Source organism: Amphiura filiformis, chromosome 1, assembly GCF_039555335.1.
Source record: "Amphiura filiformis chromosome 1, Afil_fr2py, whole genome shotgun sequence".
Taxonomy (NCBI): Eukaryota; Metazoa; Echinodermata; class Ophiuroidea; order Amphilepidida; family Amphiuridae; genus Amphiura; species Amphiura filiformis.
In genome coordinates this window covers 99,951,514-99,976,444 of record NC_092628.1, presented here as the reverse complement: position 1 = coordinate 99,976,444, position 24,931 = coordinate 99,951,514, and the positions used below count along the sequence as shown (strand labels likewise).

The 24,931-nt window shown below is 35.7% G+C and overlaps 1 protein-coding gene across 11 annotated transcripts in view; it reads left to right on the top strand.

Moving 5' to 3' along the window:
- The window catches only part of LOC140160065 (uncharacterized), an 88,436-nt gene that overhangs the window by 22,052 nt on the left and 41,453 nt on the right, over positions 1-24,931 (top strand). For 9 of the 11 annotated variants that reach the window (XM_072183353.1, XM_072183383.1, XM_072183379.1 and 6 more), the window contains 17 exons: positions 485-607; positions 1,367-1,732; positions 2,524-2,631; positions 3,509-3,688; positions 4,353-4,475; positions 5,440-6,006; positions 6,617-6,949; positions 7,935-8,057; positions 9,140-9,325; positions 11,669-11,791; positions 14,019-14,363; positions 15,181-15,516; positions 16,827-16,949; positions 17,833-18,018; positions 21,095-21,217; positions 22,594-22,716; positions 23,490-23,672. In XM_072183353.1, the coding sequence (XP_072039454.1) occupies positions 485-607; positions 1,367-1,732; positions 2,524-2,631; positions 3,509-3,688; positions 4,353-4,475; positions 5,440-6,006; positions 6,617-6,949; positions 7,935-8,057; positions 9,140-9,325; positions 11,669-11,791; positions 14,019-14,363; positions 15,181-15,516; positions 16,827-16,949; positions 17,833-18,018; positions 21,095-21,217; positions 22,594-22,716; positions 23,490-23,672 (3,651 nt within the window). The remainder of the gene's footprint in view (positions 1-484; positions 608-1,366; positions 1,733-2,523; positions 2,632-3,508; positions 3,689-4,352; positions 4,476-5,439; positions 6,007-6,616; positions 6,950-7,934; positions 8,058-9,139; positions 9,326-11,668; positions 11,792-14,018; positions 14,364-15,180; positions 15,517-16,826; positions 16,950-17,832; positions 18,019-21,094; positions 21,218-22,593; positions 22,717-23,489; positions 23,673-24,931) is intronic. The other 2 variants (XM_072183391.1, XM_072183386.1) reach the window with 2 other exon arrangements.

Below are 24,931 nucleotides of genomic sequence, written 5' to 3'. Positions count from 1 at the left end.
TGATGAGAGTATACAACTGAATAACTGTGGTAAGTAATCATCAGACTGGGTCTGTGATGGGGAGGCAGACTGTGCTGATGGAGCTGATGAGAGTATACAACTGAATAACTGTGGTAAGTAATCATCAGACTGGGTCTGTGATGGGGAGGCAGACTGTGCTGATGGAGCTGATGAGAGTATACAGCTGAATAACTGTGGTAAGTAATCATCAGACTGGGTATGTGATGGGGAGGCAGACTGTGCTGATGGAGCTGATGAGAGTATACAACTGAATAACTGTGGTAAGATAAATGTCATGTATATCAAAAGTAAATGTTGAAAAATTTGAACCTATGCAAAAGGTTGTTGACCTTTGACTTGTTTTGACGATATCTCCAAAACTAATTATCTCAGATTAATGAAATTATTTTCCAATTTTCAAAATTGATTGCCTCAAACAAACACACATTTACAATGTTAAAAATCTGTCCATAATTATTTTCAGTTCGCACAGCCTGTGAGGATGATGAGTTTACTTGTAATAATGGGTTATGTGTACCAGATAGTTGGTTGTGTGACTCAGATAATGATTGCGGAGATAATTCTGATGAAGGAGCATTTTGTGGAGGTAAGCATTGCATGAGTTGATGACATAAGATTTGCATTGTTAATGGTTAGATAAGCGTAATTGGCAATAACAAATGCCGAAACTTTCAAATTTTGCTCCATTTTTTCAAAATTATGCCGAAACTTTCAAAATTTTGCTCCATTTTTTCAAAAGTTTCTACCCGATGACCCTTTTTTTGAAATCTTATACTCAATGAGCCCCTTTTTTTCAAAATATTATACCCAATGACCCCCTTTTTTATTTTGTTTGTACCTAATGACCCCCTTTTTTTAAATAACTCTTTGTTACCGGTAGGCACATACCCGTCACTTCTAAAGTTGAGTTGAGCGCCCCCCGGGTTCCAATGTTCAGTAGCAGCAATGAAAAATGAGCAGTGACCATGAGTCAATGGTGCATATTACATGTAGATGGTTAGGAGAAACTTAGTAAAGGAATGAAGGCTACATGTAGGGATATATTGACTAAAAAGTTCTTCAAGTTACACAGGGGCAAGACTGTAAATACATTTATATGTGATATGTAAAACACAGTAAAGATGTATATAAATGTGGTTAAATGGCAGCCAATGTAAATTGCAGGGAATTGGGGTAATGAGATCATGTTTCTTAGTAGCAAGATTAATCTGGCAGCAGAATTTTGAATTTGTTGAGTATCACCCAATCACATTATCAGAAGGTTGAACAACATCATTCCACAATGAAATAGTATTTGTATTGTACTTGTATATTTCATGTTGTTTTACATTGTGTTTCCTTTCAGCTTGTGCTAATCCAGATATCACCATAGCAACTACCGGTGCTCCTCCAACACCATTTGGTTACCAAGTTCCAGTTAACTACCCTGGTGGTGAATTTTCATGTCTATGGCGTATTAATGCTCCCATAGGTCAACGGGTGTACGCAGTCATCAATTCATTTACATCACAGCCGCCTGGTAGTCTCTACTTTGGACCTGATCCTGAGTTACAAAATGTAGCTGGTCCTGGTTTATCATATCATTCAGATCGAAGTTTGTTAGATGTGGTATCACCTGTTGGTGACAACACACTGTGGGTTGGTTTTACAGCATATGCACCGTATGGAGATGACTCGTTTGTTGTAATATTGTCTTCAACAATTGACACAGGTACACACAATTATTATAGTTTAATGTAATCTTGTCTGCAACAATTGACACAGGTACACACAATTATTATAGTTTAATGTAATCTTGTCTGCAACAATTGACACAGGTACACACAATTATTATAGTTTAATGTAATCTTGTCTGCAACAATTGACACAGGTACACACAATTATTATAGTTTAAATGTTGTTCAAAATGAAGCAGATTTGCATTACCCAATAATTTGATTTACTCAACCTTTGGATGTCCAAATGAAAGGCCAGCATCTTTTGGACATTTTCCTGCTGCCTACGGATGAAACAGTAAATTATCTGCTGGATCTTCCACAGCAGCTAAAATTTAATGCAGAATATATCAAAATGGAGAATGAAGTCACAAACAAAGCTAATCATTTGAGTGGAAAACACCCTAAAAATGGTGGACTATATAGTTTTATACCGCCTTTTATAATAAAGAGGCATATTATGTATACTGATGGATATTCAAACGTAGTGGTAAATAAAATGGTTCTAGTGTCTTCAGCAGATGTTGATGCTGTGATGTCTTGTCTACAATCAGTGAGGTACAAACAAGATATCACAGTGTCACCATCTGCTGAAGACGCTATAGTCGATCTAGTGAAAACGTGAGCGAAAAATAGTTCAATGTTGAAATGAAACTCTTTGATCATGTATGTTATGATTTGAGAATTAATTCATCTTAAGTATCATTTTGTATACTGTATCATTTATCATTATATTTATTTATATAATGATTAAAAATTGTCATTAATATTGTCATTTTATTTGTAGACATACAGACATGCGCAGGTTATTCAGATATCCAGGTACTTCCAAGCAACCAGATATGCAATGGCTTTAGAGACTGTTTTGATGGGTCAGATGAAACACAACTGTGTCGTAAGTTAAATAAATTCCATGATTTTGAAAACCTCATAGTGCAACTTAGTCAGGCATATCTTTAGAAATAAACAAATGAAATAAATAATGGACAGTCATTTGAGGATTACATTCACTTGAAGTAATACTATTCACTTGAACAAAATAATACAAAAAAGAGCATAAATCTTTGTGAGAGTCTCAAGCGTTCAGAAAAAAAGTTCCAGAAGTGTGAGGCAAAAACATCTGTCACCAATGACTGAGTTTGTTCTTGGAATGACAAGTCAGTATGAATCACTTGAAAAGCATTGAACATACAAGTAGAAGGAAATTAGAAATATATTCAGGGGCTTCATCTGCCTTACCATATCTTTCAACAAAAATTCTTGAATGCTTTGTGTATATGACATATGACTTCTTGTGTGAAAACAATATACTTTTTAAGAAACAATATGGTTTCTGAACAAATCGCACAACATTATTGCTATGATGGATTTTGTTAATGATATCAGTAAAGTGATTAATAAAGGCATTTGGCATTTTCATGGATTTATCAAAAGCTTTTGATATGATTGATCATGGCATTATACTACATAAATTATATCACTGTGGTTTCAGAGCGGTATCCTATGAATGGTTTAGCAATAATATTTCAAATAGAAAACAATTTTGTGTCATATAACTCCAACGGTTAACTCTGAAACTGAGCAGGCGAGCTGTGGAGTCCCACAGGGATCAATTCTTGGACCATTGCTCTTATTTCAACAGAATGTACAATTCAAATTAGTCACTCCAATGCTTTAGCAAGTAAATAAACTTGCATAATTCTGTGTGAATATTTAATTGATGTGTTTCAGTTAAATTGTTTCTAAAATGCATTTTTGGTATTATTTTATAGCTTGTGAACAAGGACGGGTTGATTGCGCAATTGATCCATGCGATATTCTCTTCACAACCTCTCAGTGTACTGCGTATGGTCCTGCTGCAACATGTTTGCCTGATAACTGTGGTCAATGCAGAGCTGTCTTCTATGAGTTCAATGGAAGGAGGATTACAGATACAGAATGCAGTAACCCAAGTATGTCACTCTTGTTTTATCATTAATGTTAAATGGTTAAGGAAATGGTTGAGTACGGAATTCGATGCATTGTTTTTTGTTTGTTTGTTTATTTGTTTGTTTGTTTGTTTGTTTGTTTGTTTCTCTTAGTGGACTAATGGCTAGGGTATTCATCTTTGGTTCATCTGTTCCAGGGTATTGACTTCTGAGAAAAATCTCTGGTTTGACGACTGAGAAAACTATGTGCAAAATATTTCTGCCGATGACCCTATGTCAATATTTTCTAAATAAGCTGTATATTTCTCTTGAAAGGGTCCGGTTCTTGCGCACCATTTTTATTTTTCTCAAATGACTTGACCATTTTCATTATCTTAACTACAGTTTGCACATTGAAAAGTGAATTCTGACATACATGGGCGAAAATTCTTGCCGTACATTTTTCAGTTTATTAATATTCATGTTTCAGCCGGGAGGGGTACATTTACGGCCATGCATCATATACGCATGACCATGGTACATGTATATGTACTTGTTTACTTTGAACATGATGACAATATTTTTATGATTTTTTTTTCATTTGATGTAGAAGTGTAAAATTACGAATTATTTTTTTACAGTTGACAATCATACATTGTATGGATATAAAATATGTTAACTTTTTTCCTAATTTCATTGTGTTTTGCAGACTGTGCACCAGGATTCTTTAGATGTCAAGAGCCACGCCCTGATTACTTTGCTTGCCTACCACCTGATTATGTGTGTGATTACGAGAGTGATTGTGCCGATGCTCAAGATGAAAATGGATGCCGTAAGGATTTTTTTGTTGTGTGTGGCGATTGTCATTTGTCTATGTGTGTTTGTGGTTGTTGGTAGTTTGTGTTTCTATCACCTTCAGTACATTCATTTCAACCTTATAGCACTTTTAGCTCTTAAAGTTTTAAAATGTCTTCTTAATGCTCTGCGTGCTAGCCATGCGCTTCAACGGAAAAAGTTCCAAGTTTTGAAATATTTTCTCAAAATATCAAGAGCTATCTTAAGAACTACTGAACCAATACTAGGCTTGTTTGTACTCATTTTAATGCATTTTTCATGCTGATTCCAAATATGGTCATGAAAATTTACATTTCTGAAATTTTTGAATTTTTAAATTTTTTTTGAAACTGTCGTCTGCAGTCGACACCCGCGTGAAGAGAGTTAACATATAAAAGGTATATTTTCTTACATGAATTTTAAAAGTACATGTATATAGGATATGGTACATGTTGGTGGCTTTGTCTCAAAAAGTATGAAAATAGCATATATCGCATTTTACATCTGAACTCTTCTGGTCAAGAAAGTTTATGTGGAGGGTAGATGGTGCAGATGATGGTTGTTATACTTCCCTTCAATTACCATCTGTGTGCTGCTTCTAATATGTGACACGATCAAGGGAAATGAGTCGGATGTCGCTTATTTTTTAGATATTGGCAAAGAAAGCATTCAAATTCTTTTCTTATATATTGTTTTCAGGGTTTTCAGTTTCTGAAAGCTCTAAATGTCCTCTATAGTATTAAAAACATGTAAAACTCATTTTCAACCAGGGTTGACATGTGACTCATTCCCCTTGATCCTGTCACATATACAGAGACAGTCATCAATAGCATTATAAGTTTGAGTCCAAGGATGCAGGATTTTACATATCACAAGTAAGTCTTGATACGCTATAAGATTATTAAGTTTCAAGCTACTATTTTTGTAACAAATTTATTATTTATGTTTGTTTTTTTAAACAGCACGAAGAGACTGCCCAGATGATGAATTCACTTGTGGCAATGGTCTTTGTGTACCAGTGGGCTACCTGTGTGATGCTTATGATGATTGTGGTGACAATTCAGATGAATTGGATATAAACTGTCCAGCTTGTAATGCCAATGAATTTACTTGCAATAATGGAAACTGTGTAACAAATGCATATGTGTGTGATAATGTCAATGATTGTGGTGATTTATCAGATGAAGCAAACTGTCCAGACTGCAATGAATTTCAATTTACTTGCGACAATGGAAATTGTATACCAAGTACATTTGTCTGTGATTCTGACAATGACTGCGGTGATTTATCAGATGAAGCAGACTGTCCCGACTGCGATGAATTTACATGCAACAATGGTGTCTGTCTACCAAACATCTGGGTGTGTGATGAGTATGATGACTGTGGTGATGGATCTGATGAGATCGGGTGTAGTACTTGCTTGAGTGTTGAATTCACCTGTGATAATGGCAACTGCATACCAAGTACTTGGCAGTGTGATAATGATAATGACTGTGGGGATAATTCGGATGAGGAGGATTGTGATGATTGTAAGTGTTGAGGAGTTTGTGCACAATAGTCACAAAAATTGAGGAACTATTTGTCTTTTTATGGAAGGAATTGGGCATGGCAGTGATGACTTGTGAGGATAACAATAAAGATCAAGCTAGGGTTCTTAACTTTATTTATTTGAGGGTCAAACAAGGGGCTAAACGCATTTCAAAGGTACATGCTTCAGGGCTAAATAGACCCCAATTTCTAATTTCTTCCTTTATTTTAGAGTTGTTGAAGGGCCAAATATCAGTAGTTGGCAGGCCTATTGTTGAAATGAACCACTGAATAGATTGTGATTGCTATACGGGTTTTTGGTTCTTTCAAATCTTGATTGTTCTATCAATCGAGAGAGAGCGAGAGAACTAAGATAATTGAATAATTACTATTGGATAAATGATTGTTGCCTGCATCAGGGATCAAACCAGGACCTCTTGCACCAGAGTCATAGATTTCAACTATTTTGAAATGCTGCTCTCAATTTGTTCTTCATCAATATTGCAAAGTTGTAGATAGATTTGTTAAAATCAGTCGTTTATCACAAACATACAGGATTATTTGAATAAAGATATATTGTATATTTAACAGTTTATCTTCTTTCTCCTCCAGTTTGTGGTGAGATAGCTGCTCCATCATCTTTCTTCTACCAAGTACCATCGAATTATCCATCTGATGAATTTTCTTGTCTATGGCGTGTTACTGCTCCTGTAGGCCAACGTGTTTATGCAGTTGTTAATTTATTTACATCAGAGCAAGGTGGACATCTTTATTTTGGCCCTGATCCCAACGCTGATGGTCCAGGGATAGCATATAGGACATCTCAGACTTTGTTGGATGTGGTATCCCCTGTTGGTGAAAACACATTGTTTGTCGGTTTGACAGCCTTTGCACCTTACAGAGATGACGCATTTGTTATAAATTTGTCAACAAGATCTGATACAGGTACGATATATGCACAAATGTGTTATTAAAATATATTGGGGAAAATTCAACTGAACTTAGAAGTCACAAATCTTGCATCCAACTTTTTTTCTTGGAAATGCATGGATATTATACATATAATTCAATATGTACAAGCATTGTCAGCCCAAAATATACTCCTATTGCACAGGCTTAAGAGATAGAATGATCTATATCTTCTGTTTTTTTATTTAGAGAATAAAATGATAGGAAATTTTGTATTTACCACCCTCTACCGTGTGATAGACGACAGGCAGGTCCAATATTTGAGTACTATGGTATACACTATCATTATCAGGGGTGTGAGAGTTCAGCTTTTTTTTATTTTATTTTATGTTTTTGGTTTTTTTTCACCCCCAATTACCCTGATTTTACGCTGTTTTTCAGCTTGTTTAGTAATTTTCCTTTTTTGTCAGAGGCCTCTCACACCCCTGCATCATGAAATCTCTTATAGAGTGAACAAAACTTGTTTACAACTTCACATCTTTAGTCATGTGTACTGGAGGTGTGTGAGAGTATATATTCTAGACCTACACATATACAACTCGCAACATGTGCACATCTCTACATGTGTGTTCATAATGTCATCAATAATTCTGATGACGTCATCTACAGCATGATGGATGACACCCAAAATCATGCAATTGTCATATCAGGTTATGTGTCTATAAACTAGACCACTCCCACTGAATAAGAATGTAAGATACAAGCTTGAAGGAAAAACCCAGATTACATTGCAGGGAAAAAATGAAATAATTTGAACATTTTTAATCAAACATTCAAAGGGCTATTGAAATATTGTGAAATTAATTCAGAATGCTTGTTTATTATAAAGGAGGAATGCATAAAAGGTTTATTTTCATTAATGGTTTGATGAAACTATTTATGTACAAATGTAAAGACTCTCATATACTGTAACAAAAACACCTGCATATAAAAAGTGATTTGTGGTTGTGTTTAATTCTAGACATCATCCAGACATGCAGAGGAGATACAAGGTGGTATACAGATATTCAGGTGCTTCCAGCTGACAAAGTATGCAATGATTTTAGAGATTGTATTGATGGAACAGATGAAACAGAACTGTGTGGTAAGTTCAAATAATACAACTTTGATACAGACATACAATATGTACCTTAAAAGAGTTTCTTGTAGGGAATATTGATTTAGACATACCTGTAAGGAGTTTCTATAGTTGATTGTGTGATGAGCCTTTTAATTTTGGTGTAGACGACACAAGCCTCTCATCATGGACCTAGTTGGACCCCAGAAGTCGGACATGGGAACATTATTTCTGTTGTCCCTTTGGACGAACAGAGGACCTGCACAAATATATAGGCCTACTGGTTTTGCATGAAGCTATTTCTCCTGGTGTGATATCAGCCCGACCAAGAGAATTCGCTAGATATCTGCAAGTAACTAATTAAGTGACAAAACATTGACATGAATTCTGTGAACGGCCCATCAATTAGAGGTTAATAACTGCGCATCGGTTATTTGGAGTGCATTGTGAACAGAGGGATATTCTGATGTCCAAAGCAAAATGTTTAGATTTTTCACAATGCCCGACATATTACCGATGCAAAGTTATTAACTTCATTCATAACCATCACTTTGATCTCTTCACTTTACAAAATAACACAAAAGTTTGCTCAAAAGTTTGTCAAAATAGATGATTTTTTACAACTTCCCTTTCCAAGAATCGATCAGGCTAAAACAGGACGACCAATAACAAAATTGCGTATCGCAAACTGTGCAAATATGGTAGCGCGCAATCCAACTACGGCAGCCAGCGCGCGTGCAGTTTGTTCGACGCACAAGACGGCGCTTGTGGAGGTTACTAATATTTACTTGCAAACCATTACGCATTTTGAGGTCAATTGTGAGATATTAATGACCTCGATTTGCGTTTGCGTTTTCACAAATAACTAAATGTAATTGGATTGCATGCATCGCGTTTATTAATGAGGTTATGAATGACGTTATGAATCTAAAACAACTAGCCTAGATGTTTAAAAGATTGAATAAATTGTTTTACTATTTCATATAAATATGAGATTTTGAAGAGAATGATCAATATAATTATGGATATAGATGATCCCAAGATTATCAACTATATGCTTACTATTAACAGTTTTCAATTTTAACAATTTTCATAACTTATTTTTGTAGATTGTCAACAAGGACACGTGCAGTGTGTGGTTGATCCATGCTATTTTACCACTGCAAACCCTCCGTGTCCTGCCTATGGTCCAGCTGTAATGTGTTTGCCTAATACCTGTGGTGAATGCAGTGCTGTCTTCTATGAATTCAGTGGAAGGCAGATTTCAGATGCAGAATGCAACATTCCATTCCCACGTATGTCGTTTTTATGTCTTACTATGTTTGAATTATGAAAAACCCATCTTTTTAATCTAGGATATAGTAGAAGTTTTTTCTACATCTGTAGCCTTTGGTACAAATACAATAAATCTGACTAATTTCTCTTTTTTAATGTGACATTTTTTTGAGATGGCCGGCTGTAAACGATTCATCTGTCATTCTGGATCACATCCCTCTAATGAGGACAGCTATTTTATACAATATTTTTTTAATATGTAATTTATCACAGAACTCTGGAATATTTGATCTCCCATAGTAGAAAACCGTATATGATTTATGCAATCATATGTCCCACAAGATCCTAATTTATCATTAATTTTGATTAGTAAGGGGGGCCACACAGTGGTTGTGCTGGCATATAGGAGGCATTTTGTGTATGGATTGGTCAGTTTTCTAGTAGGCCATATATACCAAGTAGTCGTACTTTCTATATGCACAGCAGTTTGTTTTACAACAAATGACTTAATCACCAATGTCTTTTTTTTAACCAAACTTGTATGAGAGAAGTCCTTCTGGGCAATTCCAAGCAAACAGGGACATCATCCAAAACACGGAAAATACCTTTAAAACTACAAGTACTACAGTAGCAAATTTGGTATAAAAATGAAACAAGTTAAACATGCTTTTTAAATTAAGATGTTTTGCATTGATGTCTGTGCATGTTTACCATGAATTTTCTTTGAAAATCTTGTTTTTGGCTAAATTTGAACTTTTTTGAGTGAAAAAAGGCCTACATTTTGGATTTCCTTTGCACATCTTCATTAAGGTTCTATTTCATGTCTTTTGTTTTTAAATGACTCATTTAATAGTGAAACTTACATATTTATGATGCTTTTCATGTTTTATTAGTTATTAGTTAATGTATTTATTACTTAATTCGTTTCCATCTTTTTGGCCGGACAAACTGTAGCATGAGTTGCCATAGCACAAGTTATTGTAGCACAAGTTACCATGTTTTTTGCAAGCAAATTTTAAAATCATGAAGGGCAGATCTTTATAAGGTATATCAAGGTAATAAAGCTTGAGAGAGCAGTTACCTATCATATAATCAAAATAAACATGAATGATTTTTTAGCATGTCCTCTGCTCGTAGCACAAGTTACCGTTTTTCACAGCTGTCCCAAACATACACACATTGATATCTTCATTTAGCAATACTATGAGGATCTAGCCTTGAATGTTGGGTATTGAAATACAAAGGAAAAAAGATTCCCAAAAGTTAAGCACAAGTTACCATGGATGAATGTGTTTATTCCACCACATGCATTCTTGTGATCAATTGTGCTGCCATTAGCATGTGTCTAACTGCAGCCTGTGGTTCTTTAGCCTGTATTAAGTTGTTAAAAAAACCAAGTGATGACTAGCTGTTACGATGTACTTCACTGAGCAGGTGCTTTCAATGAATGATGCACTTACACAGACTTGTTGCAAAGAGGAGCTTAGGCCTAATGCTGGTTTCATACTACCATGCCGCTTGCCGCTGAGCGGCGTGGCACACACGCATTGCAGACAAACGGACACAATCAAGGCTTGTCATTGGTCGATACGTTCTGCTGATTGCCGCTGCGGCATGCGGCATGACGTGTACATGAAAGTATGATGGGGGCATAATGCTTGGTCATTGACCAATCAAATCAGAACATGTCGGTACTGTGCCTATACATGATTTATTTATAATGCACTTTTTCATAAAGAATCAAAGTGCAGTATACAAACTACTGCCCTGGGATAAAGCAACAGAAAATTAACACTTGAAATAATATCATGCAAACAGAATGTGATTTTAAAATGATGAAATATAAAAGTAAGTAATATGGGCCTCTCTAATGGGAAGAGATATGGTGTTACAAAGCCCAGGTGCTGCTACCTAAAAAGCCCCCTCACCTATATATGGAATTCACTGATGTAATTCAGCTATACCAACTACAGCTGGGTAATGTTACCTTTTTATGCCAGAGTAGTGGTTACCCACCTGCTTTTAATATTCCTACCCAAAATGTCCCTTGATTCAAATTCCATTCAAGTTGACGAATGGGCTGTTCCAGTTAAAATCCATATACCCCCTAAGATATGATCTTAATCTCCCATATATAGGAGTGTAGGTTTCAAATGGAGTCACCCATTCAGGTAACCCCATTTAAAATTAACACCCTCTGTGTGGGTGATTAAGGTCATGTCTTTCATAGTGGCTTGGTGTATATGGATTTCAACTGGAAAGGCCAATGTACTGTTCATAATATTCTGTCCATTCCCACTGAGAGCTCCTTTACCCACATTGGTTATATTGAATTGTTTTTTTAATTTCTTTGTTCTTCACAGACTGTGCACCAGGTTTCTTTAGATGTCAACAGCCACGCCCTGATTACTTTGCTTGCTTACCACCTGATTATGTGTGTGATTATGCGAGTGATTGTGCTGATGCTGAAGATGAAAATGGATGTCGTAAGGATATATAATTTCACCCCCCCCCTCAAAAAAGAAAAAAAGTGGGTCACCATGAGCATTCCTGAATTATTAAAATGCCCTTAACACAGATTTTTCATTAAATTCCCTCCCCCTTTTTTACACAAACTATTGGGCAGAAAGTACATTGTTTGTGTTGTTCAAGGACTACAGTTTTAAGCACCCCTTTTCAATCAAATGTAAAAGCAACCTAAATTGGATAAACCAAGAATTTTTGTTTTCTATATCAAATATCAATCAAGACGATTCCCTGGACAATTGCAATGTACTTTGCTAAGCGCTGGCTGACTCCAAAACACAGTTATTGCAGAATAATTGTGGTGAGTTATGTTGATTGTTCGATTGATGTACCTCAGTTGTTGGGTTGTTTCTGAAATTTCTCCGATACGCAACATATATATAGATTTTCCCAAAGTATCCATTTTTTTCTGAATTTGATCGGAAAAATAATTTGAATGATCATGATTACCCAATTTTGTTTCGATTAGTGGGAGGGGGTTAGATATAATTTTGGATATAATTCTTTTAATCTGTAATTGTGTGTCCATAAATCTGTCCATTTGTTGGGAGAAGGTGCATAACTAACCTTGGCATTCCAAATTGTCTGGTCGCTGAGAATTTGGTCTGGATTAGGAGAAAATGCATTAAGGGATCTAAAATGAGCGTTTATTGCATTTCGACAGTATTTTTTGTGCGACATGAGAGCACCTCAGACCTATCAAATTGCATTCTGAATACGAAGCATGTCTTTCTGATATCAAATAATTTTCATTTTTGAAAATTACAATATATCTAAATTTTATGACAAATTATAAAATTTGATATTTTTCAAATTTTGATATATAACAGTCCTCGAAGTAAATTATATAAATCTAATGATATATTCTTAAAGTGTATGTAGCAGGAAGGAAAAGTTAGCGGTCAATTGAAAATTTTGACCTTTCATATTGAAGATATGGATTTTTTCCCAAAAAGACCTAATTTTTTTTGGTGTTTTGGGAAAAAATCCATATTTTCAATACTGAAAGGTTAAAATTTTCAATTGATCGTCGGCTTTTCATCCCACCTACATACACTTTAAGTATAAATCATCAGATTTATAAAGTTTACTTCAAGTACTGTTAAATATCAAAAATATCAATTTTTAATGATTTGCCATAAAATGTGTATTAAATTGCGAATTTCAAAAAATCAAAATTATTTGATATCAGAATGACATTCTTCGTATTCAGAATGCAATTCGATATGTCTGATGTGCTCTAATGTCCCAAAATAAATACTGTCCAAACGTTCATACTCCAGCCCTTAATGGAGCTGATTTAACATTATGTTAATTTTTTTGGTCCCGATTTTACCTGAATTTTTTCCGAGCGGACAATTCTTTATTTGAATTGTTTTATGAAGAGGAGCAATGTGAAACCATTTGACACCCCAATTTTACAGGGGTGTGGTGCTGGAACTCTGAAACCCGACCAATATGTAGGGATTTTTTTAATCTTTTTTTTTTTTTTTTTAAATGGCTGATTTGAAAGTTTTTGATAAATTTTTCTCAAGTCGGGACCCATGTTTAGGGATGTTTTTTCTCAAATCTGGAACTCTGAAACCCCACCTACATTTAGGGATTTTTTTTACCTTTAAAAAAGGCTGATTTGACAGTTTTCAACCAATTTTTCTCATATCATGATCCATGCGTAGGGTTTTTTCTTTGCAAGAGCACATCCCTGTATACCTTACATACGTCAATACCTCTCCCCGGACTTGACACAGACCAGAGCAGTTTTTCAAATTTGACCACATGTGGAGATCAAAATTTGACTTTGGACCTTTTTGCTAATAACTCAAAACAGTTCATCAGCCTAAGTCAAACTATGCTTCTCCTGAATCCTTATGACCTGAGGAATGCTCTGCTGTAATTTCAAAATATGACTCCAGGTAACCTTTGACTCCTCATTTCATTGGGCTTAATATTTTGGGGGCCTTTTCCAAAATTAAATACAATCCAAAAATCTACCTACCCAATCTTATGATTTTGTCAACTCTGTGTGAGTGCCCTCTATTTCTTTACCTTGCTTCATTATGCAATTTCAGTTTGAAAATTTGATGAATGAATTATTATCTTCCAAAAAAGGGTAACTACTTTTGATGATATGTTTATGTTATTGTTTGATAATAAGTTTTTAAATTATTATCTTTATTTCATTTACAGCACGAAGAGACTGCGTAGATGATGAATTCACTTGTGGCAATGGTCTTTGCATACCAGAGGGATACCTGTGTGATTCTGACAATGACTGTGGTGATGGATCTGATGAAGCAAATTGTCCTGATTGCAATGAATTCCAATTTACTTGCGGTAATGGAAATTGTATACCAAGTACCTATGTCTGTGATAGTGAAAATGACTGTCCTGATGGATCTGATGAGATCGGGTGTAATACTTGCTTGAGTGTTGAATTCACCTGTGATAATGGCGACTGCATACCAAGTACTTGGCAGTGTGATAGCGACAATGACTGTGGGGATAATTCGGATGAGAAGGATTGTTCCGATTGTAAGTGTTGAGAAGTTTGTACATTAATACATAATAGCCACAAAAAATTGAGGAACTATTTGCCTTTTTATGGAAGGAATTGGGCACGGCAGTGATGACTTAATAATATAGATCAAGCTAGGGTTCTTAACTTTATTTATTTGAGGGTTAAACGAGGGGCTAAACGTAAACACATTTCAAAGGTACATGCTTCAGGGCTAAATAGACCCCAATTTCTCATTTCTTCCTTTATTTTAGAGTTGTTGAAGGGCCAAATATCAGTAGTTGGCAGGGCTTTTGTTGAGATGAACCACTGAATAGATAGTAACTGCTATAATGGTTTTTGGTTCTTTCAAATTTTGATTGTTCTATCAATAGAGAGAATGAGAGAAAGAACTAAGATAATTGAATAATTATTATTGGATAAATGATTGTTGCCTGCACCAGGGATCAAACCCAGGACCTCTTGCACCAGAGCCAAAGATTTCGACTATTTTTGCCATGCTGCTCTCAATTTGTTCTTCATCAATATTGCAAAGTTGTAGATCACAAACATACAGGATTATTTGAATAAAGATATATTGTACTGTAAAACCTCGTCTACAAGCATATAAAGTGTTTTTGATGAAAGCTTAATTAACACGAAACAAGCGTAAATATTCCAATACAATAGATTGGTCTTACAATAATACTTGTTTGTATATGCTTGGATCTGTAATTTATTTGCTCAAACTCCATAATGGCGCCTGGAATAATTTAGCTTTTATCAGAGACACTCTATATGCTTGTAGACGAGGTTTTACGGTATATTTAACAGTTTATCTTCTTTCTCCTCTAGTTTGTGGTGAGATAGCTGCTCCATCATCTTTCTTCTACCAAGTACCATCGAATTATCCATCTGATGAATTTTCTTGTCTATGGCGTGTTACTGCTCCTGTAGGCCAACGTGTTTATGCAGTTGTTAATTTATTTACATCAGAGCAACGTGGACGTCTTTATTTCGGCCCTGATCCCAATGCTGATGGTGGTCCAGGGATAGGTTATAGAACATCTCAGACTTTGTTGGATGTGGTATCGCCTGTTGGTGAAAACACACTGTTTGTCGGTTTGACGGCCTTTGCACCTTACAGAGATGACGCATTTGTTATAAATTTGTCAACAAGAACTGACACAGGTACGATATATGCACAAATGTGTATTAAAATATATTGGGTAAAATTCAACTGACTTAGAAGTCACAAATCTTGCATCCAACTTTTTTTCATGGAAATGCATGGATATATATTTCACTAGAATTAAAGTATGTACAAGCCATGGACTATCGAGATACAGACAAACTCCAAACAGTCAAAGTCTCAGCATCACCCGATAAGGAGGGCTAATCGTTCCATGGAATGTGACAGGCAAAAGTGCTGCGCATGTACCACATATTTTTACGGTCATACGCGAAGACACGCAACCTCCTATGGCGTATACGCAAATGCACGAAATGCTGGCGTGAAGATTAGACACGGCAAGATCCAAAGACCGGCTCTCATGAATATGCGAGAATTCACAGCATACCATTTGCAGGGACTTCATAAATAGTCTGTATTAGTCTGAAATACAAGCATTGTTAGCTCAAAATGTCAGCTCAAAATATACTCCCATTGCACAAGCTTAAAAGATAGGATGATCTAGATTATATGGTATTTTATTTAGAGAATAAAATATAGGAAATTTTGTTTTTGCTATCCTCTACTATATGTGATAGATGACACGCAGGTCCAATATTTTGAGTTAGCTGCTGTACACTATGATAAAATTACCATCATGAAATGTTGTTTTATAGAGTGAACAAAACTTGTTTCCAACTTCACTATCTATAGTCATGTGTACTTGAAGTGTGTGAGAGTATTACATTAGTCTTGCATACATCTTGCTACATGTGCACATCTCTACAAGTGTGTTTATATGTCATCAATAATTCTGATCATCAATAATAACATCATACATCTACAGCATGATGGATGACACCCAAAATCATGCAATTGTCATATCAGGTTATGTGTCTATAAACTAGACCACTCCCACTGATTTTTGAGTGGACGTCCTGCGTTCATCTGTTTGATTTAGGTACATTTTTCAGGCTATCATGAAACAGGGTATTGCATTTTTCTACATGTTATAGTGCAAAGCAAACGAGTGTGTCATAAATCTAAATAAACAAAATATGAAAGAGCCAGAGTGTATTGAAGAGAAAACTCAGACTACATTAAAGGGGGAAAATTTGAACATTTTTAATCAAACATTCAAAGGGCTATTGAAATATTGTGACATTAATTAATTCAGAATGCTTGTTTATTATAAAGAAGGAATGCATTAAATGTTTATTTTCATTAATGGTTTGATGAAACTATTTATGTACAAATGTAAAGACTCTTATATACTGTAACAAAAACACCTGAATGTGAAGTCGTCATTTGTGGTTGTGTTTAATTGTAGACATCATCCAGACATGCAGAGGAGATACAAGGTGGTATACAGATATTCAGGTGCTTCCAGCTGACAAAGTATGCAATGACTTTAGAGATTGTATTGATGGAACAGATGAAACACAACTGTGTGGTAAGATAATAATTCAAATTTGATACAACTTGTTTAAGTGAATTGTGGTAATGAATAAATAAATGAATGAATGAATTAGACATAGTACAATGTACCTTAAAAGAATTTCTTGTACTATGTTGTTTTAGATATACCTGCAAGGAATTTCTATAGTTAATTGTGTGATAGATAGATAGATAGATAGAAATCTTTCTTTATTGAGGGTAAAACAGCTTCAGTGACAAGCACTGCTTTCCAAGCAGGCCCTCATACAAAGTACATTATAATATATTATTAATATGTCTGCCCAGTCCAAGGTGATATTAAGTTAGACTGGATATTGAACTGGTTTCATCCCCATTGGCTCTTATTTTATTGCACTATTTATGAACTGAAATAGCAAAAACAAACCCAGGTTAATTCTACAAATTTTAATACCTCATTTGACTTGATAGCTCAAAATTTGTAGCCATGCTGACTCATTGAATGAAAAAGATGCATTTTCAAAAGTTGCACTCAAAAGCTACTCAAGTCAGTGCACCATTACACTCTCTACATTACTGGTCAAGGATGACCCCCAGTGACCAGTGTCATTTTAGTGATGACCAGTCACTCTAGCAACAAAAGCAACATTCTCATATAAGTGCAACTAAATGCAACATTCAGTGGGTCACCATGGCAACAAATTGTGCACTATTGAGACAAATGAGGCATAAATATTTGCAAAACAAAATTGGTTTTCTTTTTGCTATCTCAGTTTGTTCTGATGCATATCTTTTGAGTTATTAATCTCATAATAGAGGGGGGGGGGTGGTAATTACGTTTTAGTAGATGTTTAAAATATTGATAAAACCTAGATGTTAAAGGATAGTATATTAACAATTTTCATTACTTGTTTTTGTAGATTGTGAACAAGGACGTGTGGAGTGTGTGGTTGATCCATGCGATTATGACCCTGAAACCTCTCCATGCCCTGCCTATGGTCCAGCTGTAATGTGTTTGCCTAATACCTGTGGCCAATGCAGTGCTGTCTTCTACGAGTTCAGTGGAAGGCAGATTTCAGATGCAGAATGCAACATCCCATTCCCACGTATGTCTTTTTTATGTCTTACTATGTTGAATTATTAAAAAGGCATCTTTTTAATCTAGGATATTGTAGAAGTTTTGTCTACATCTGTAGCCTTCGGCTCAAATACAATAAATCTGACTAATTTCTCTTTTTCAATGTGACATTTTTTTGAGATGGCCGACTGTATAAACGATTCATCTGTCATTCTAGATCACATCCCTCTAATGAGGACAGCTATATATACAATATTTTTTTTAATATTTAATTTCTCACAGAACTCTGGAATATTTGATCTCCCATAGTAGAAAACCGTATATGATTTATGCAATCATATGTCCCACAAGATCCTAAATGGATCATTAATTCTGATTAGTAAGGTGGGCCAAACAATGGTTGGCATGTGGGAGAAATTGATGTCTATATGGGTTGGTCAGTTTTTCTAGTAGGCCATTATATACCAAGTAGTCATACTTTCTATGTACAGCCGTTTGTTTTACAACAAATGACTTAATCACCAATGTCTTTTTGGGCCAAACTTGTATGAGAGAAATCCTTCTGGGCAATTACAAGCAAACAGGGACATCATCCAAAACATGGAAAATATCTGCAAGTACTAAAGTAGCAAATTTGGTATCAAATGAAACAAGTTAAGATGCTTTTTAAATTAAGATGTTTTGCATTGACGTTGGTGTATGTTTACCATGAATTTTTTTTTTAAAACTTGTTTTTGGCTAAGAACTTTTTTGAATGAAAAAAAAGGCCTACATTTTGGATCTCATTTGCACATCGAAATTTAAAATTACGAAGGGCAGATCTTTTTAGGACACCATCAAAATAAACATGAATGATTTTTTTATCATGTCCTCTGCTTGTAGCACAATTTACCGTTTTTCACAGCTGTCCCAAACATAGAAAAATTGATATCTTCATTTAGCAATACTATGAGGATCTAGACTTGAATGTTGGGTATTAAAATACAAAGGAAAAAGATTCCCAAAAGTGTAGCACATGGATGAATGTGTTTATTCCACCACATGAATTCTTGTGATCAATTAGGCCAAACAAAAAATTGTTATATTGGCGTAACCCGACCGACCCTATTATTAGGCCCGACCCTACACTTTTTTTTTTTTTTGAAAAAAATAAAAATAAAAAGACGATTTACCGACCCTAAAACAAGCAAAAACATTTTTTTTTCGACAAAAATATGACGGTGCTCCTCAGAAAAAACAGAATTTTACTCAACCCGGAAGTACCAAACCAGTGTTTGTCATGGCAGCCTCCGACTACTTGTAACACTCTGACGGCTACCCTGTTTCAGTGTTTGGTAAATCTGGTTCAAAAACAATATTCCAATCAATTACAAGGGTGGAATTACACGTTTTGGTCGGGGACTTTGCGCAAAACTGTGTGATGAATTCCAACACGTATATATCGTGCAAAGAGTCCAGGCAGCGAGGGACGATTTGACTCGCGGAATATCGAGACATGCAATTGATCGAGCCAATGTAAACCTTACAGGGCCTTTCATACTGACATCTGGTTACAGTGGTATGCAGTTTTGAAGAGGTACAAAGAGAGGAAGTTGGTGAAGTTGCGAAGGATGCGTTTGTCGTGCTAAAAAGGAATGTTTTAACTCGTTCAACATTGTTCAAAAACAGTTCCTAAAAAAAAAAAAAAAAAAAAATCCCGACCTACCTACCCTATTTTCGATCAGCCCGTTACTCCAATATAACAAACATTTTTTGGCCTTAGCATGTGTCTAACTGCAGCCTGTGGTTCTTTAGCCTGTATCAATGTTTATTTTTTGGCCACATTCACATATATTTTTGATGCCAGGGTAGTGGTTACCCGCCTGCTTTTAATTTTGCTACCAAGGTGAAGAATGGGATGTTCCAGATAAAATCCATACCTCCTATGGAAGACTTGATCTTAATCTCCCACATATGGAGTGTAGATTTCAAATGGAGTCACCCATTCAGGTAACCTCATTTAATATTCACACTCTCTGTGTGGAATTTTAAGGTCATGTCTTCCATATGGGGTGTATGGATTTCAAATAGAACATTGTCCATTCCCACTGAGAGCCTACTTTCACCCATGTTGGTTATATTGAATTGTCCATTCCCACTGAGAGCCTGCTTTCACCCACATTGGTTATATTGAATTGTCCATTCCCACTGAGAGCCTACTTTCACCCATGTTGGTTATATTGAATTGTCCATTCCCACTGAGAGCCTGCTTTCACCCACATTGGTTATATTGAATTGTCCATTCCCACTGAGAGCCTGCTTTCACCCAGGTTGGTTATATTGAATTGTCCATTCCCACTGAGAGCCTGCTTTCACCCACATTGGTTATATTGAATTGTCCATTCCCACTGAGAGCCTGCTTTCACCCACATTGGTTATATTGAATTGTCCATTCCCACTGAGAGCCTGCTTTCACCCACATTGGTTATATTGAATTGTCCATTCCCACTGAGAGCCTGCTTTCACCCACATTGGTTATATTGAATTGTTCATTCCCACTGAGAGCCTGCTTTCACCCACATTGGTTATATTGAATTGTCCATTCCCACTGAGAGCCTGCTTTCACCCACATTGGTTATATTGAATTGTCCATTCCCACTGAGAGCCTGCTTTCACCCACATTGGTTATATTGAATTGTCCATTCCCACTGAGAGCCTGCTTTCACCCAGGTTGGTTATATTGAATTGTCCATTCCCACTGAGAGCCTGCTTTCACCCACATTGGTTATATTGAATTGTCCATTCCCACTGAGAGCCTGCTTTCACCCACATTGGTTATATTGAATTGTCCATTCCCACTGAGAGCCTGCTTTCACCCACATTGGTTATATTGAATTGTCCATTCCCACCGAGAGCCTGCTTTCACCCACATTGGTTATATTGAATTGTCCATTCCCACTGAGAGCCTGCTTTCACCCACATTGGTTATATTGAATTGTCCATTCCCACTGAGAGCCTGCTTTCACCCATGTTGGTTATATTGAATTGTCCATTCCCACTGAGAGCCTACTTTCACCCATGTTGGTAATATTGAATTGTTTTCCTAATTTCATTGTTTTTTACAGACTGTGCGCCAGGATTCTTTAGATGTCAACAGCCATTCCCTGATTACTTTGCTTGCCTGCCACCTGATTATGTGTGCGATTATGAGAGTGATTGTGCCGATGCTGAAGATGAAAATGGATGTCGTAAGGATTTTAATTCCACCCCCAACACAAAAGTGGGTCACCATGAGCATTTCTCAATTGTTCATATACCCTTTTCACAGATTTTTCATTAGATCCCCACGCCTTTTTATGCAAACGTGAGGACAAAATTGGACAGAAAAGTACCTTTTTGTGTTGTTCAAGGACTACAGTTTTAAACACATTAAATGTAATAGCAACCTAAATGGATAAACAAGGCCTTTTGGTTTTCTACATGTATATCAAATATCAATCAAGACGATTCCCTGGACAATCGCAATGTACTTTGCTCAGTGCTGGCTGACTCCAAAAACAATTATAGCAGAATAATTGTGGCGAGTAATTATGATTGTTCGATTGATGTACCTTGGTTATTGTGTTGTTTCTGAAATTTTTCTGATACGCAACATATTTAGATTTACCCAAAGTATCCCTTTTATCTGAATTTCACAGACAAAATTATTATGTGAGTCTGTGTCAAGAGTCTGTCTGAATGATCATGATTACCCTATTTTGTTTTGATTAGCGGGATGGGGGTTAGATATAATTTTGGATATAATTCTTTTTAATATTTATTGAGTGTCCATAAATATGTCCATTTGTTGGGAGAAGGTGTATAACCAACCTTGACATTCCAAATTGTTTGGTTGCTGAGAATTTGGTCTTGATTAGTTGAAAGGGCATTAAAGGAGCTGATTTAACTTTTTTCCCCAAAGGGACAGTTATTTATTTGAATTGTTTTGTGAGGAGGAGCAACATAAAACCATTTGACACCCCATTTTTTAAATTTTTTATGCTGGAACGCTGAAACCCCTACCTATATATAGTGATTCTTTTACCTAAAAAATTGTCTGATTTGATAGTTTTTGATCAATTTTTCTCAAATCGGGACCCATGTTTAGGGATTGTTTTATAACATCTGGAACTCTGAAAGCCCTACCCATATTTAGGGAAACGTTGTTTGCATTGCTTTGTGTGTATTGAACAGTAGATCGTGGTCAGAGAAAATTGATAAATGGCCAGTGAATATACTATACAGATTCACTGAACAAAATTGTATTGAAGAAATTCATGTGCTTATTACCTGAGGAATGCATTGGAATTACAAAATATGACTCCAGGTAACATTTGACTCCTCATTTCATAGGGTTTGAAATTTTGGGGGCTTATTCCAAAATCGATTATAGTGATCCAAAAATCTACATACCAGTTGTTGTGATTTTGTCAACTCTGTGCCCTTGCTTCACTATGCAATATCAGTTTGAAAATTTGATGAATGAGTTATTATCTTCCAAAAAAGGGGTAGCTACTTTTGATGATATTTTTATGTTATTGTTTGATAATAAGTTTTAAAATTATTATCTTAAATTCATTTACAGCACGAAGAGACTGCGTAGATGATGAATTCACTTGTGGCAATGGTCTTTGTACACCAGCGAGCTATGTGTGTGATGATTATAATGATTGTGGTGACAATTCAGATGAGGAAGGGTGCCCAACAGGTAAGATCAAATAGAATTTATTCTAATTAAATATATTTATACAGGTTTTGTAGGTCACACACTGAGGTCAAAGGTGATTTGAGGTTAACTTGTACATAAATACATAAAAAAAGCCTGCCTGATTACATGTAGATGTTCATAACTATTACAGCTCAATATTGATTCAAAGCAATCAAATCCAAATGAACGTGTACAGAATTTTGTTAGCTGCAACATCATGCCGCACTTATTTAAAAAGAAATCAAGAGTGAATGACATTTGGTATGATTCAAACAGTTGCTGCATTATTTACTGTGTAAAAAGATTTTTTTTATCGATGGATGGCATAAACCTGATAACTTCAGTGAGTGGACCATGTCAGGCTAATCTGTTTCAATTTGCAACTTTTAAATCACACCAAACTTCTTTTAATCATTAATTTCTCAACCATTTGGATTGAATTGTTTCTACACAAATTTGGTATCACACTGCAGAAAATAAAACATTCTTCATGTTCTTATCAGTTTTATTGCTTTTATTAAAGTGTATTCAGATTGATGATCACTCAATGAAATGGCAAGTTTCTTTTTTTAGTGCGTGTACAATCCACTAAGATGCAATTATATAGCTATGGACGTGTATACATGATATATTCATGTACCAGTGGGAGACATAGGACTCATGGATGTTCAACATTTAGACATGTTGCCCTCTAGCTGCATATTTAAAAAAAATCTTCCACTTATTGGATGATGAACCTGAAACTGATGTATATTTATTTTCTTGCTTTTCAGTTTGCACAGATGCTGATGAAGGCCAATCTATCCCATCCACGGATCCATGTCAGATATGTAGTTGTTACGATGGAGAACAAGTATGTGCTATTATAGATTGCCCGTTTCCACCACCTGGTGCTGAAAACTGTCAGCCTATATATACAGATGATGAATGCTGCCCATCATATGATCATTGTCAAGGTAATATATTATGTAGTTATATTTTGTATAAGCAAATGAAATGCACTCACATACATACACACCCTGCACTGCCATCCACCCATACATAAACACAAGCAAATTTATATATACATCCATATCAAAGCGGTGCACTTGTCAGCTGCTACATGTGTCTCATTTCACATAATAGCTAGGAATAAATACCAGACTCATCTCACGTAGAGGTCACTTCAAATCATCCCCAAGTCACTTGGTTAAAACATGGAAGAAAGAGATAAGAAGGAACCACAACGAACGCATTCACTTTGTTCACTCCCTTTACCGACATTTAATTCACATTGTTATTCATGAGGATTTACTTTGATCAATACCCATTAGTTTGGTATTGTACTCCATGCATTTGCATGTCTCCTGGAGCGTGTCTTGATGATGATTTGAACTAATGACCTTCCGTGCAAGCACACTACATGATTTTCTCTGGTGACGTGATCAGCGGTCATATTCGGTAATTTCCGTGTGTGATCAAATTGATTCGGCGACACCGTAATTTTCCGAAAAAACACTCTTGTTGCATGCTGGGAAGGTTTGACTTGACAACAAGATGGCGCCCTTCATCTCTATCTTCCATTTTGCCCAATTTTCCTAAACTTTGATGACTTTTTTCTCAGAGTTGGCAGTCTTTGGCACTGAAACGAGTTAGCTAGTTACGATTATACATATGTAAGCTACTAAATTCATCAGGTTTCATGTACCGGACTCAACCGGAACATTTTGAATTATTTAAGAAATTACATCTATTTTTCATCAAACATTTACGAAATGAAGTCACCAAAATCTTACCATATTTGATCAAGATGGAATTCAGCAATAAACGGCCGATTTTGATGAACTTTTCGATGTTTTAAAGTACATATTCTACACAACACGATCGAGAAAACAGTGTGACTGTAAACCCCGAAACAAAGCTACTATGCATGCTCAAAGCATCAGGGAAATTCCAGAATCTTACTTCCGGTAGCATTTGTTGTTCGTGGATGGGTTTATTATATATTTTTTTTTTTTTATGATTTCGCCAAGCAGCGACCGCGGTAAATGGACTATACATGAAAGGAAGTACCATTAATAGCTTTCCTTTTCATGCGTCAATAGATAAGCGGATTAAAACTTGGCCGATCGAAGTCGTTGTGGTTCCTTCTTATCTTTTTCTTCCATGGTTAAAAGGAATGATCTCTGTATTTCTAAAGCATATGTGACTTGGGGTATGATTTGAAGTGACCTCC